At 38.5% G+C, this 16,455-nt stretch overlaps 1 protein-coding gene across 4 annotated transcripts in view; it reads right to left on the bottom strand.

Annotated features, from left to right (window-relative positions):
* The window catches only part of TMEM131 (transmembrane protein 131), a 254,572-nt gene that overhangs the window by 118,922 nt on the left and 119,195 nt on the right, over positions 1-16,455 (bottom strand). For all 4 annotated transcript variants that reach the window (XM_055241870.2, XM_055241869.2, XM_063616805.1 and 1 more), the window contains one exon: positions 12,989-13,057. In XM_055241870.2, the coding sequence (XP_055097845.1) occupies positions 12,989-13,057 (69 nt within the window). The remainder of the gene's footprint in view (positions 1-12,988; positions 13,058-16,455) is intronic.

Genomic DNA, 16,455 nt, shown 5'->3' with positions numbered 1-16,455 from the left:
GAAGAAACTGCAACTAACAGGCAAACATCCAGCTAGCATCATAATAACAGGATCAAATTCACACATAACAATATTAAACTTAAATGTAAATGGGCCAAATGCCCCAATTAAAGACACAGACTGGCAAACTGAAAAAAGAGTCAAGACTCATCAGTGTGCTATATTCAGGAGACCCATATCACATGCAAAGACACACAGGCTCAAAATAAATGGATGGAGGAATATTTACCAAGCAAATGGAAAGGAAAAAAAGCAGGAGTTGCAGTCCTAATCTCTGATAAAACAGACTTTAAACCAACAAAGATCAAAAGAGACAAAGAAGGGCATTATATAATGGTAAACAGATCAATGCAACAAGAGCTATCCTAAATATATATGCACCCAATACAGGAACACCCAGATTCATAAAGCAAGTTCTTAGAGACCTACAAAGAGACTTAGACTCCCACACAATAATAGTGGGAGATTTTAACACCCCACTGTCCATATTAGACAGATCAACGAGACAGAAAATTAACAAGGATATTCAGGAATTGAACTCAGCTCTGGACCAAGCAAACCTAATAGACATCTACAGAACTCTCCACCCCAAATCAACAGAATATACATTCTTCTCAGCACCACATCACACTTATTCTAAAACTGACCACATAATTGGAAGTAAAACACTCCTCAACATATGCAAAATAACAGAAATCATAACAAACAGTTTCTCAGATCACAGTGCAATCAAATTCGAACTCAGGATTAAGAAACTCACTTAAAACTGCACAACTGCATGGAAGCTGAACAACCTGCTCCTGAATGACTACTGGGTAAATAACGAAATGAAGGCAGAAAAAAGATGTTCTCTGAAACCAATGAGAACGAAGACACAATGTACCAGAATCTCTGGGACACATTTAAAGCACTGTGTAGAGGGAAATTTACACCACTAAATGCTCATCAGAGAAAGCAGGAAAGATCTAAAATCAACAACATAACTTCAAAATTAGAAGAACTAGAGAAGTGACAGCAAAAAAAATTCAAAATCTAGCAGAAGACAAGAAATAACCACGATCAGGGCAGAACTGAAGGAAATAGAGACACAAAAAACCCTTCAAAAAAATCAATGAATCCAGGTGCTGGGTTTTTGAAAAGGTCAACAAAATAGACCACTAGCCAGACTAACAGAGAAGAATCAAATAGATGCAATAAAAAGTGATATACGGGATATCACCACTTATCCAACAGAAATACAAGCTACCATCAGAGAATACTATAAACACCTCTACGCAAATAAACTAGAAAATCTAGAAGAAATGGATAAATTCCTGGACACATACACCCTCTCAAGACTAAACCAGGAAAAAGTCGAATCCCTGAATAGACCAATTGAAAGTTCTGAAATTGAGGCAGGAATTAATAGCCTACCAACCGAAAAAAGTCCAGGACCAGATGGATTCACAGTCAAATTCTACCAGAGGTAGAGGAGCTGCTACCATTCCTTCTGAAACTATTCCAAACAACAGAAAAAGAGGAAATCCTCCCTAACCCATTTTATGAGGCCAGCATCATCCTGATCCAAAACCTGTCAGAGACACAACAAAAAAAGAAAATTTCAGGCCAATATCCCTGATGAACACTGGTGCGAAAATCCTCAATAAAATACTGGCAAACTGAACAGCACATCAAAAAGCTTATCCACCACGATCAAGTTGTCTTCATCCCTGGGGTGGAAAGGCTGGTTCAACATAAGTAAACCAATAAAGATAATCTATCACATAAACAGAACCAATGACAAAAGACACAGGATTATCTCAATAGATGCAGAAAAGGCCTTCAACAAAATTCAACACTCCTTCATACTAAAAACTGTCAATCAACTAGGTATTGATGGAACATATCTCAAAATAATAAAAGCTATTTATGACAAACCCATAGCCAATACCATACTGAGTGAGCAAAAACTGGAAGCATTCCCTTTGAAAACTGACACAAGACAAGGATGCCCTGTCTCACCACTCCTATTCAACATAGTATTGGAAGTTCTGGCCAGGGCAATCAGGCAAGAGAAAGAAATAAAGGGTATTCAAATAGAAAAGGAGGAAGTCAAATTGTATCTGTTTGCAGATGACATGATGGTATATTTAGAAAACCCCATCATCTCAGCCCAAAATCTCCTTAAGTTGCTGATAAGCTACTTCAGCAAAGTCTCAGGATACAAAATCAATATGCAAAACTCAGAAGCATTCCTATACACCACTAACAGACAAACAGAGAGCCAAATCATGAGTAACTCCCATTCACAATTGCTACAAAGAGAACAAAATACCTAGGAATCCAACTTACAAGGGATGTGAAGGACCTCTTCAAGGAGAACTACAAACCACTGCTCAAGGAAATTAAGAGAGGACACAAACAAATGGAAAAACATTCTATGCTCATGGATAGGAAGAATCAATATCATGAAAATGGCCATACTGCCTAAAGTAATTTATAGATTCACTGCTATCCCCAACAAGCTACCACTAACTTTCTTCCAATTGGAAAAAACTACTTTAAATTTCATATGGAACCAAAAAGAACCTGTGTTGCCAAGACAATCCTGGGCAAGAAGAACAAAGCTAAAGGCATCACACTATGTGACTTCAAACTATACTACAAGGCTACGGTAATGAAAACAGTATGGTCCTGGTACCAAAACAGATATATAGACCAACGGAACAGAAGAGAGGCCTCAGAAATAACACCACATATCTACAACCATCTGATGTTTGACAAACCTGACACAAACAAGCAATGCAGAAAAGATTCCCTATTTAATAAATGGCGTTGGGAAAACTGGCTTGCCGTATGCAGAAAACTGAAACTGGACCACTTTCTTATACCTTATACAAAAATCAACTCAAGATGGATCAAAGACTTAAACGTATAACCTAGGACCATAAAAATCCTAGAAGAAAACCTGGGGAATACCATTCAGGACATAGGCATGGGCAAAGACTTCATGACTAAAACACCAAAAGCAATGGCGACAAAAGCCAAAATTGACACATGGGACCTAATTAAACTAAAGAGCTTCTGCACAGCAAAAGAAACTATCATCAGAGCGAAAAGGCAGCCTATAGAATGGGAGAACTAAGTTTTTTTGCAATCTATCCATCTGACAAAGGGCTAATATCCAGAATCTACAAGGAACTTAAACAAATTTCAAGAAAAAAAGATCCCATCAAAAAGTGAGCAACGGATATGAACAGACACTTCTCAAAAGAAGACATTTATGCAGCCAACAAACATATGAAAAAAAGCTCATCATCACTGGTCATTAGAGAAATGCAAATCAAAACCACAATGAGATACCATCTCACACCAGTTAGAATGGCGATCATTAAAAAGTCAGGAAACAACAGATGCTGGAGAGGATGTGAAGAAATAGGAACGCTTTTACACTACTGGTGGGCAGGTAAATTAGTTCAACCATTGTAGAAGACAGTGTGGTGATTCCTCAAGGATCTAGAACTAGAAATACCATTTGACCCAGCAATCCCATTACTGGGTATATACCCAAAGGACTATAAATCATTCTCCTATAAAGACACACGCACACGTATGTTTACTGCGGCACTATTCACAATAGCAAAGACTTGGAAGCAACTCATATGTCCATCAATAGACTGGATAAAGAAAATGTGGCACACATACAACATGGAATACTATGCAGCCATACAAAAGGATGAGTTCATGTCCTTTGCAGGGACATGGATGAAGCTGGAAATCATCATTCTCAGCAAACTACCACAAGAGCAGAAAACCAAACACTGCATGTTCTCACTCATAAGTGGGAGTTGAACAATGAGAACACATGGACATACAGGGGGGAACATCATACACCAGGTCCTGTCAGGGGCTCGGGGGCTAGAGGAGGGATAACATTAGGAGAAATACCTAACGTAGGTGATGGGTTGATGCGTGCAGCAAACTACCATGGCATGTGTATACCTATGTAACAAAACTGCACGTTCTGCACATATACCCCAGAACTTAAAGTATAATAATTAAAAAAAAAAATAATGAGCAAAGAAACAAACAAAAAAACCAAGCTAGTCTTTCTCTGCTCTCTCCAGCCCTTTCTCACATCTGCCTACCATGGTCATCCCCTAGAAGCTTCATTCGGTGAATATAATAAACTTTTTCATCCTGCTGGTGTGTGTGCATGTGTGACATCAACAGTCTTGATATCTGAACCAAATTTTGGGTGGGGCTCCATCTCATCTCGGCAGGATTAACACTACCCTGGAAGCAGAGAGAAGGCAGTTTCCACTGCTTAGACTGGGGAAAGGCTTTACAACAGAGCTTCCCAGTGGAGGGAAGACACAGAACGCAAGGCTGAAGAGCAGTCAGCGAATTTCTTCCCATTGCTGTAGGAAAAGGATACCGGCAGTGAGAGAGAATAAGCCAATACACAGGCAGGCAGAAATAAGAGACAGAAGACTCCTGGTGGTGTTAGAGCAAGTGAATGCTGTTGTTCCCAGGTGCCAGCTGCATCTCTGACTTTCCTGCAGATATATTATGGTCCTCAGTATTCCAATATATTATCATTTTTGCCTCAATTAGTTTCAGGTTTCTGTCACTTAAAACTGAACAACTACAGCCTTGACCAAAACAGAGGGAGATTAAAAGCACCCCATAATTACTATTAATTTTCTTACAGTGTCAATAATGGTACTGTAGTTATGCAGAATGTCCTTATACAGTTGACTGTTGAACAATATGGGTTTGAACTGTGAGGGTCCACACAGATTTTCTTCCGCCTCTGCCACCTGTGACAGTGAGACTATCACTTCCTCCTCAACCTACTCAATGTGAAGATGAGGTGAAGACCTTTATGATGATCCACCTCCACTTAATGAATGAGAATTTCCTTATTGTTTTCTTAACTTTTTTTTAGCTTCCTTTATGGTAAAAATACAGTACATATAATATCTATTACATTCAAAATATATGTTAACTGACTGCTTATATTATCAGCAAGGCTTCTGGTCAAAAGTAGGCTATTAGTAGTTAAGTTTTTGGGGAGTCAAAAGTTACATATGAATTTTCAACTACGCAGTGTGGTAGGGAGTCCATGCCCCTAACCTGCCATGTTGTTAAAGGATCAACTGTATGGCAGTGTGTGCTCAAGAATTAGGAATGAAAGGTCATGAGGTCTGCTGCTTTCAAATGATTCAAAAACAAAAGTATAAATATGCAAAAATGGTAACAACCCCTGAGTTTATGTTAAAAATACATCCATTATTTGTTCTTTCTACTTTCCTATATGTATGAAAACTTCCATAAAAAACTATCTTTAGAGGGGAGACTCAAGGTATGAATAACACGCCCAGCCCTTATGAAGATCAGTGCTTTCAGGAAATGACATGTAGTTCTCTCCAGGTGTGGAGGACATATAAGGAAGGTAAAAAGGCAAGTTTTATAATGAATTTAGCATTTATCCTGAAGGCAAATAGGAAACCATTAAAGAAATTTTTGGGGAGGGGAAGTGGGGAAAACGACATGATCAGATTTTGATGTCAAAAACATTTCCCTGTTGACAGCATGAATCCTGAACTAGAAAGTGGCAGGCATATGGTAACAGTCCAGATGAGAAATGATGCGGACCTGAGTTAAGAGGAGAGGGGTAAGTAGTGAGGATTAGAGAAGAACAGACATGAAAAATTCATAGGATTCCTTCCTGGAACGGATTTGACGGGAAGAGGATGGAGTGCTGTGAAGGAAAGGGAGGAATCCAGGAAGCCTGAAGATTCTGGCTTTGGTGACTATGGTACCGTTCATGGACTGGAGATACAGAAGAACAAGACATGGTGAGTTTAGGGTGGTGTTGGAGACACATGGTGAGTGAGGGGGGATGACAGAGACTGGGAGATTACAGGCATATGCCAAAGGCATGGAAGAACCCACCCAGTAAGAAAGCGCAGAATTGGTTGAAATGAGGTGAGGAAAGAAACGCAGCTGCACACAACCGCAATTTGGGGATACGCAGAGGAACATAAACCCTTGAAAGATAATTTTAAAAATAGCCTCAGGCACAGGAGGAAAACATGGACAGAGGTTCACAAGGGTACAGGGAGGGAAAGATCTGAGAGGGAGGAAGAAGTTAGCGGTGCCAGGTGCCATGCACTCTCCAACAGATCAAAGTGTCACCAAACAAAAAGACCTAAAGTAGGGCAGTTCCAGGGTTGATTAATTTAGCAGTTCAACAACATTATGAAAGACGCAGGTTCTTTCCATCTTTCCACTCTGTTAGACCAATTGCCTTTGGTGACTGCATGGTATCAGTCCTCAGGCTAGAACCCCTCACTGATTGCAAGAAGATTGCCACAGTATCCTAGGCACTGCATGCAGACAGTATCTGGCATAGAAGATGGGCGTTCTGGCATAGAAGATGGGCGTTTCTTTCTTGCGACTCTTTTTTTTTTTTTTTTTTTGAGACAGGGTCTGGCTCTGTTGCACAGGCTGGAGTGCAGTGTTGTGATCTCAGCTCACTGCAACCTCTGCCTCCTAGGCGCACACTACCATTACTTTTTAAAATTTTTTGTAGGGATTGGGTTTCACTGTGTTGCCCAGGCTGGTCTCAAACTCTTGAGCTCAAGCAATCCTCCCACCTCGGCCTCTCATAGGGTTGGGATTACAGGCGTGAGCCACAGCATCTGGCTGTGACTCTTTTCAGAGTAAAAAAAAAAACAATCCTTCCCCAGAAACACCTCAGTTGACCTGCCCTCATATTATAGAGTAAAACTGGGTCACATTCACCCTTGAACAGACCACAAGCAATAATAATGGAATTATTACAACTGACTTGATTAATCAAGATTTACCCCTGAGCTAGGACAGGGTGCCAGGCCTAAGGGCTGGATAACTGCAAAAAAAAAAAAAAAAAAAAAAAAAAAAAAAAAAAAGGGTAGATGTTGAATAGGTAGCTAACAGGTATTAAGAGGGGCCATTCTGTATTACAGTATTCTAATCTTTTTTCACTTGGTAACATTCATGTTAAAAAGAGCAGTGATTTGTGGTGGCAAAAATAAATGCAGTTAATGCAGAAAACAACTTGAATCAACAAGTTGTATGCTTCTGAGAGTGGAAAAAACATACAATAACTTTAAAAGAGGATATATTCTAAAATACCTGATTTCTTTTAGCAGTCACTTTCTGAAGACATTGATAATTTACTTTCTGCAGTGAAAATGTACAAATTTCATTTTCTTTGTCCCAAGACTACTTTCAAGTTTCATAAAAAGAACCTTAACTTAAAATTACTAAGCAAATTCTTTCAACCATATCTCTCTTCATTTTCTAGAGTCAGAAGTTCAAAATTTAGGAACCTCTTTGTTTGTATCTATGGGGTAGCTTTGTGATATCAACTTGGCTGGACTGAACTAAAGTCCCCAGAATTCCCTTTCTAGTATGTTTCTGGTTAGGGTGAGTTACAAGTAATATTATCTCCTTAGAGCCAGAAGAGAAAAGTGAGACAGCAGCTATTTTGTAGTATAATATACCTTTTCCCAGTTATTCAAACACTAACCTAAGTCCTGCTGGAAGAGATTTTGCCAACATAATTAAAGTACTAATAGGCTGATTATAAGTTAATAAAGAGGATTATTCTAGGTGAGTCTGTCTTAGTCACTGGGAAGCGCTTTCAAAGAAAGCTTAGGCCCTGTCTGAGCCAAGAGGCTTCAAACAGCAGCTAGACCTGCAATTTCTCTCCTCTCCTCAGGATCTTCCCTGGATACTTATCTGTGGACAAGAAACTTCAGTGTGTGCCCTTGGGGTTCCAGTCCGCTATCCTCCCTTCCTGACTGCCTGGCCCTGTGGGCTTTGAGCTTGCTTAACCAGCTCTTTCAAATATATAAGCCAATTCCTTATTATAAACCCATGTGCGTGTATATATACATATACATTCATTTAAAATCTGACTAGTTCTGCCTCTCTGACTGAACCCTTACACATGTTGGTTCACACCTGCCCGCAACCCCTACTTCTACAGATCCACTTCTACGCTTGCGAGATATAACAAACTCTGCTCAGTGTTCTCTGACTTGATCCAGAAAAGTTTTAAATAATAGTAGAATGGTGGCTCAGTCCTTTTGGGCTGCTATAGCAGAATAAATGACAAATTTATTTTTCATAGATCTAGAGGCTGGGAAATCTGAGATCAGGGTGTCGACACAGTTGGGTTCTTGTGTGGAGCCTTCTTTCTGGGTCACAGGTGACACCTTCTAGCTGGGTCCTCACATGGTAGAAAGGGGACAGTAGCTCTGTGGGGCCTGTCTTGTAAGGTCACTAATTCCATTTGTGAGATTAGGTCTGCGCTCCTGACCTAAACACCTCCTAAGGCTCCACCTCTGAACACCATCACATCAGAGATTAGGTTTCAATGTATGAATTTTGGGAGGACACAAACATTCAGACTATCATAACATAACATGACAGACTATTGTTTGTTTGTTTCCACTATTTTGGAGCAGCATGTAAATCCGCTGCTTTGGGGAACAGTCATAAAAAACTGTACTCCTTTGCTATGCTTCAAATAAATTTTCTTTACTGTGTCAACTGACCCTTGCTTGTACTGGAGTTCATCTATCCATTCACGCTTCTTCCACATATCTTCCACAATTTCTCTCAGCTCATGACATTTCAGGTTCTCTATGACTAGTAACAGTCTCTATGAGAAATCCCATTTATTTCCTCACTGGTCATAGACTGATTCTTTTATTTCTTTAAGTTGCTCCTTGTTCATGACACCGAGCTGTTCTCTAGGCTAAAGGTTAACTAAAATCTTTAATATTCTGTATATCCTTTCATTAGGACTCTCTCTTGAGGAAAGGAAATAGTCATGGTTGTATTTAAATAATCAGTTTCAGCACTGATCACAAAATAAAAAGTTTAAAACAATTAAAAATAAGTGAATTTGACAAATATACCCATAAATTTTGATGTTCTTTAATACTATAAAATAACATAAGAGAAAATTCAATGCAATTTTTTTAAGTATGCACAATATATTAAGTTTAAAAAGAAGGTTATAAAAATGGCATATTGAGATAATATGGTTAGATTTTTGTAACTCAACAAATAAACACAGATGTTCCCCACTTTTTGTAGGTATTTTTAGTCTCAATTTCATTTATTTTGATTTTCATCTTACTTATTTCCTTCCACTAATTTTGAGGCTTTGGTTTGTTCTTTTCTAGTTCTTTAAGATGCATCATTAGGTTATTTATTTGAATTCTTTCTAGTTTTTTGATGTAGGATTTATTGTTATATAAATTTGCCTCAATATTGCTTTTGCTGTGCCCCATAGGTTTTGGTATATTGTATTTCTATTTTCATTTGTCTCAAAAAATATTTTAGTTTACCATTTAATTTCTTCCTTCACCCATTGGTCATTCAGGAATATGTTGTTTGATTTTCATGTATTTGTAGTTTTGAATGTTCCTCTTGTTATTGATTTCTAGTTTTAAATTCCATTGTGGTCAGATAAGATAGTTGATAAAATTAATTAAAAAATTTTTTTGAGATTTGTTTTCTGTCCTAACATATGATCAATCCTGAAGAATGCTTCATGTGTTGACGAAAGAAACGGTATTCTGCAGCTGTTTGGTGAAATGTTCTGTAAATGTCTGTTAGGTCCATTTGGTTGATGGTGTAGTTTAAATCCAATGCTTCTTTATTGATTTTCTGTCTCGATGACCTGTCCAATGCTGAGAGTGGACTGTTGAAATCCCCAACTCTATTATTGTACTGGGGTCTATCTCTCCCTTCAGATCTAATAGTTGCTTTTTATATCTGGGTGCTCTAGTGCTAGGTGCATATATGTTTCCAACTGTTACATTATCTTGCTTAACTGATCTCTTTATCTCATAATGTCCTTCTTTGTTGCTTTTTATAGCTTTTTACTTGATGTCTGTTTGGCCTGATATAAGTAATGCTACTCCTGCTGGCTTTTGGTTTCCATTTGGATGAAGTATCTTTTTCTATCCCTTCACTATCAGTCTGTATGACTTTACAGATGAGGTGAGTTTCTTATAGGCAGTATATAGTTGGGTGTTTATCCATTCAGCCAGTTTATATCTTTTAAATGGGGGAACCGAACCCATTTACATTCAGGGTTATTGATAGGTAAAGACTTGTTCCTGTCATATTGTTCTCTGGATGTTTTATCTTTTGTTCTGTACTTCCTTTCTTATGGTTTTTCTGTGCTTGGGTGGTTTTCACATTGATATGGTTTGATTCTTTTTCCTTTCTTTGTGTTTGGGCTCTACCAGTGAATTTTATAGTTTCACATGTTTTCATAATGGTGGTTGTTATTTTTTCATTTCCAGATATAAGACTCCCTTGAGCATTTCTTGTAAGGCCAGACTAGCAGTGATGAATTCCCTTCATTTCTCCTTGTTTGTGAAAGATTGTACTTCTTTTTTATTTCTGAAATGTAGCTTTACAGGGTATAGTGTTCTTGGCTCACAGGTCCCCCACCCCCACTTTAAGTATTTTTAATATATCATTCCATTCTTTCCCAGCCTGTAAGTTTTCTGCTGAGAAATCTGCTGTTAGTTTAATGGGAATTCCCTTATATGTGACTTGACACTTTTCTCTTGCTGCTTTTAGAATTCTTTACCTTTAACATCTGATAATTTGACTATAATGTGCCTCAGAAATAACCTGTTTGGGCTGACTCTAATTGAAATTCTTTGAGTTTACTGGACCCCAATGTCCATCTCAAATTTCAAGACTTGGGAAGTTTTCGGCTACTATTTCATTAAGTATGTTTTCTATGCCTTTTTCCTTTCTCTTCTCCTTCTGGAATGACCATAATATATTTGTTCACTTCATGGTATACAATACATCCTGTAGGCTTTCTTCACCCTTTTTTCCTTTTTTGTCTGCCTGTGTTATTTCAAAAGATCTGTCTTCAAGTTCAGAAATTCCTTCTTCTGCTTGGTTTAGTCTGTTGTTGAAGCTCTTGACTGTATTTTTTATTTCACTCATTGAATTCTTCAGCTCTAGGATTTCTGTTTGGTTCTTTTTTATGTTACCTATCTCTTTGAATTTCTTATTCAAATCATGAACTGTTTTCTTGATTTTGCTTAACTGTAAGTTTTCCTGTATCTCACTGAGATTCTTTAATATTATTTTGAATTCTTTCTCTAGCATTTAGTATATTTTCTTATGATTGGGGTCTATTACTGAAGAATTATTGTTTGCCTTTGGAGGTGTCACGTTTCCTTGCTTTTTTATGTTTGATGTGTCCCCATGTTGATTTCTATATATCTGGTAGAAAAGTCATTTCTTCCAATTTTATGGAGTACATTTCACCGGGAAAGACTTATTCATATAAATGGGTCTTGGAGTGTCAGATTGGTGGGGTGCACTGGCTTTGGTGCATCTGTGTCTAGGTGGGCACTGTAGTGTAGTCTCTCTGTACTTTCCTCAGCTGTCAGTCACACTTGACGTCTGCAAGTATCTCAGTAGCCTAGGCTGAGAGAGTCTGTGCTGGTAGCAGTGCAACTTTGTTGAGGGTGGGCTCACAGGCTGTGTCTCAGGTCAGGGATGTGTGCATCCACACAGTGGGTCAGGCAGCTTGGAATCTGGCCAACTTAGGGTCTGGCTCTAAACCACAGGGCTGTTACTCTGGACAGGAGCACAAGCATGTGTTTAGTTGGATGGTATGGGGGTATGCCTGCCAGGAGTAGCCCAAAGGGTTGTTTCTCAGGCCTAGCTATCTGTGAAACTGCTTTGTGATGTGTGGATTTATGTCACAGAGTTAAAACTTTCTTTTGACTCAGCAAGATGAAAAAACTCTTTTTGGAGAATCTGTGAAGGGACATTTAGGAGCCCACTCAGGCTGCTCAGCTGAACTGGGAGTTATGTTTGCCAGAGATGGCCTGCAGGGCTGTTTTTCAGGCTTGGGATGCAGTCTCATGGCTTCTCAGATGGCTTGGGTGTCTGTTGGCTTGGGGTGGCCCATGGAGCTGTTTCTCAGGGTGGGAGTGCAGACACATGGGTGTTTAGTTGGCCTTGAAGTGTGTCTGCCCTATGGGGCTGTTTCTCAGGTCCAGGACACAGTTGCAAGTCTGCTCAGCTGGCCTGTGGATGTGTCTGCCAGAGGCAGCCTATGCAGCTGCTTGTCAGATCCAGGATGTGCGCACAAGGCTGCTTGGCTGGCCTGGGGACACATTTGCTAGGGGCGACCCACAGGGCTATTTCTTAGGCCTGACACAGGCACAGAGCTGCTCAGCTGGTCTGGAGGTGTGTCTGCTGGTGGTTGCCCACAGGGCTGTTTTTCAGGCCCTGATTTCAGGTGCAGGGCCATTGGGCAGGCCAAGCAAATATCTTGGGGGTGCACTATGGGGCTCTTTCTTAGGTGCTGAGTGCAGGTATGTAGCTGCTTTGCTGGCCCTTGGGTGTATTAGCTGCTTAGAGGCCAGGGAGTCTCTCCTGCTTAGGGGAGGGTGCGCAGTGGTTTGCTTAGCTCATCAAGGCAGAGTTCTGTGACTGAACCATGTCTATCTGTGCATTTGCTTTTACCTGCCATTATGGGTTGGTGATAATACTATTTGGTGATATAAAAGAGCTTGTCTATTAAAAGCACATATATTAAACAAATAGAATATATTTTATTCACAAGAAGATTTTTAAATAGTAAAAATAAAAATGAAGTGCTAATCAAAACAACTAACTATAAGTTCTTTGCTGTTTCCAAAGATTCTCTGAACCAGAGACTACAACATGCGAGTATTTTTCAAGCTTTAAAGGTTAATATTACATGTTAGACTCCTAATAGATACTTACTTCCCATTTTCAAACTGCATTCATTATCATTTGTTTTCCTGATGACTAGAACATGTAACTTTCCCATACAGATGTAACACAGGCAAAAGACAAGACAAATGCATGTAAAATACATATAATAGTTTAATGGGAAAGTATAGTCCAAAAATTTTAAACTTACTGTTCATGGAAATCCAGCATTGGTGGCTCAAATCGTATGGGCCTGCAATTCCCCCGGTAGAGAGATATACTGTAAATAAGAAAACAACATAAGAAGCAATTCTTCAAAATATATGTTTCCCCAAACTCTATTCAGACAGCTGACTTTTGTCATAACAATGCCATTTTAAGAAAAATTGGGTCTAACTATCTATCAGAAATGTGTGTTACTTTTTAAATTAGCGGAAACCAATAAAGATTGAGTTTTAGAAAATGAAAAAGTGGGAGTACTTTTCTTCTTCAAAGGTATATGAAAATAGAAAATGCTCAGGCAGACTGAATGTTGAAATTTATTTGGTTGGTATAATTGGTAACGATATACTTAATAGGTGGCTTGGATTTTTTGATACATGTATGATGAATAAAGAGTTAATACAACTACATACATTTAGCAGACAATATATGAAGACAAAAATCATGATCATATTGTAACTAGAGTGGCAAAGGACTAAACAAAAATGAATTTGGGATAGAAATTTCCAAGAATTGAAATATCTATTTCATCTGAGAGTTTGGAATACACTAGAACTGATCTCTGATGTCCTGGCCTCAATATTTCAGTAGCATCTTCTAACTAACCCACCTAATACCAGAACTCCTCAATGAAACAGATTTCTGAATAGCAAACCTCAGACATCATCAGGGCCTAACACTGATATAAAACATAAATGACCTTTGGTGGGGTAGGGGGGTAGTGGTGGTGGTTCACATGCCTAAAGTGTTTATATACTGAGAAAGTCAGAAATTCAGTCAGCCACTGAGTTTCAAAATAGTAGATTTTGATGTTTTTGTTCTAGGAAATGAAGTCAGAGCAAAACCCATTTTGTGAGACTACTTTATTTCCATCATCACTGAAATTCATAGTAACATAAGCTTTGAAATGATATAGTAATTTCATTCAGGATTCAGGAGTCAGAGGAAATATCTAGGATTTAGGAGATATACGAAACAATTAGAAACAGACAAGGACATTCATAATATGGAGGAAATTTGGCTTTAATTCAATTCTATAAAGATTAAATAATCTGAGTAGTGGAATAATTTAGCTGAAGGTAATAAAATCCAAACATGTTTTTAGCCCTACCAATTTAGAACATTCTTTTGTGTAGCTTGAGAACCCCTCTGCATATGTTGAACAGAAAAGAGGACAAACAAAAAAAGAAAGCAAGCACCAAATGTAAGATTATATTTTACTAAAGCACGAAACTAAAGACACCGGGATATGAAGGCACAATTCCTTGCAACACAGTGCTGGCATCTATTCCTTCTTGTTTTCTGCCCTGTCTGTTTCTTAGACGTGATATAACAACAACACTCTTTGGCTCCTTTAAAACAAGAGATGCTCCTCAGCTCATCAGTTTCATTAGTATGAAACTCAAATTTACATAAATCTTAAATCAAGGAAAAATAAAGTATAAGGCATAACTGTATAAGTCATTAATTCCTATATAATATTATATTCCTATATATAATATATATATCTATAATGTAATATATATTCCTGTATATAATATATAATTCCTATATTAATTCCATGGACTGTTTAGATGTTAGAGAAAAAGGAGATTAAGATACAGTGTTTTTCTCTCACAGAGCCAAGAGGCTGTTCTGCAAATTACAAATGGAAATGTCTAAAGTGGCCAGGTGGGGTAAAAAAAGTATATACCCCATCCACTCAATACAAATTTATGAATGTGTACTATGTGCCAGGTACTGTCTATTGGCTGGGGCTACAGTGGGGAATAAAGAAAAGCGCCTGGTCTCATGGCACTAACATCCTAGTCGGGGGAACAAAAGTTGAATGTATTAGGTGAAAATGTGTGTATAAAGAAAAATCAAACACAGCGGGGCTGTGGTTAGAACTGAAAATGCCTCTCTGAGGAGGGACACTGGTGCCAAGACCTGAACGACAGAGATCTAGGGGAAGAAAGGAGGAATGTATTTGGCAAGTTGAACAAGGAGGCTGAAGTGACCACTGTGCAGTGAGGGAGGAGTAGGAGTTAGGAGCTGAGCTCAGAGGTACAAGAGCCAGGTCTCCTTGTAGGAGTATAGATTATTCAAAGTGTAACAAACTACAGTGTTTTTGAGCAAGGAGTAGCATGATCTGACACATATCAAAAGGTTAATTCTGGCTACTTTGTGAAGAACCAAGGAAGTTCCTGTAGGAGCCCAACAGTAGGAAGCAGGGAAGTCCTGGGGTGCTCCAGGCAACTGGTGACGGCAGCTACAATCTAGGGTGGCTGCAAGGGAGAGTAGCGAGCAGTGGCTGGTTTCTGAATATATTTGGAAGCTTGAGAAAACAGGCTGTGCTGATGGATTGATTTTGAGGGATCAAAGGTAACTCATGCTAAGATTTTCACTGGATACACAGTCATGACATGGGAGGAGTGGGTTGGAAGTGGGAAGAGGTAGATTTTCAAAAGCATTGTTTTAGACATTTAAATCCAGATGTGTTATCTAGATGGAGATGTCATAAAGTAACTATACATGGATATTGTTCATATTAAAAAGTTACTGATTTTCACATACTGATCTTATACCTAGTCACCTTGGTGAGTTTAATTCCAACAGTTTGTCTAGATTCTCTCATGATTTTCCACTGTTGCTATATGTGCTGCCAAAATGAGCACTATCTTGGATGATCACTGTAGACAAATCATCTGCAAGTAACAATTTGATTCTTCTGTTCAAATCCTTAGATAAGTTTTATTTTTTATGTCTTGTGCTAAGATCTCCTGTAAAATGCTTCAAAGATGTGATGTCCAGCAACTGTTACTGTGATATTTACAAACTGCTCACAGAATGATATAGAGGAAACAGTACATCAAATATGATTCCCTCATAAATGAAAGCATATTTTCAAAACAATACCAGATCTATATCTACGGAACAGTTTAATATCCGAGTGAGTACAATACAAGCTGACACAGGTACAATCCTATGTTAACCAAACCAAAAATGCAGTAACACAACTGTCATGTCTCCACAGCTGATTCAAATGGTTGCTATCCACGTTTATTTAGAAAGTGCATGGCACTGTTTAGTGCTTTATTAACAGAAAGCAAATGTCTGCAAATATATAATGTTGAAAAACAAACTGGGGAAGATGCAATATAAAGAATGGTAGCCTTTGCTAATGTCATTGCAGTTTTTTCCCTGATTTTAAAAAATTATTATTATTACTATTTTTGAGAGACAGAGGTCTCGTTATGTTGCCCAAGCTGGTCTCAAACTCCTGTGTTAGAACTTCCTGAGTAGCTGGGACTACAGATGCAGCATGCCAGTGTGCTGGGCTCACCCTTTGACAATTTCAAAGCAACAAAATCTGAGAGATTATGATAGTATATTGCATTATTTTATGCTTTCTGCAATGATTATACACGTTCTGAAGTGTCAATACAATTGGTTTTATAAACTTTCACTAAAATC

Source organism: Symphalangus syndactylus, chromosome 14, assembly GCF_028878055.3.
Source record: "Symphalangus syndactylus isolate Jambi chromosome 14, NHGRI_mSymSyn1-v2.1_pri, whole genome shotgun sequence".
Classification (NCBI taxonomy): domain Eukaryota; kingdom Metazoa; phylum Chordata; class Mammalia; order Primates; family Hylobatidae; genus Symphalangus; species Symphalangus syndactylus.
This window is presented reverse-complemented; position numbering and strand designations above follow the sequence as displayed.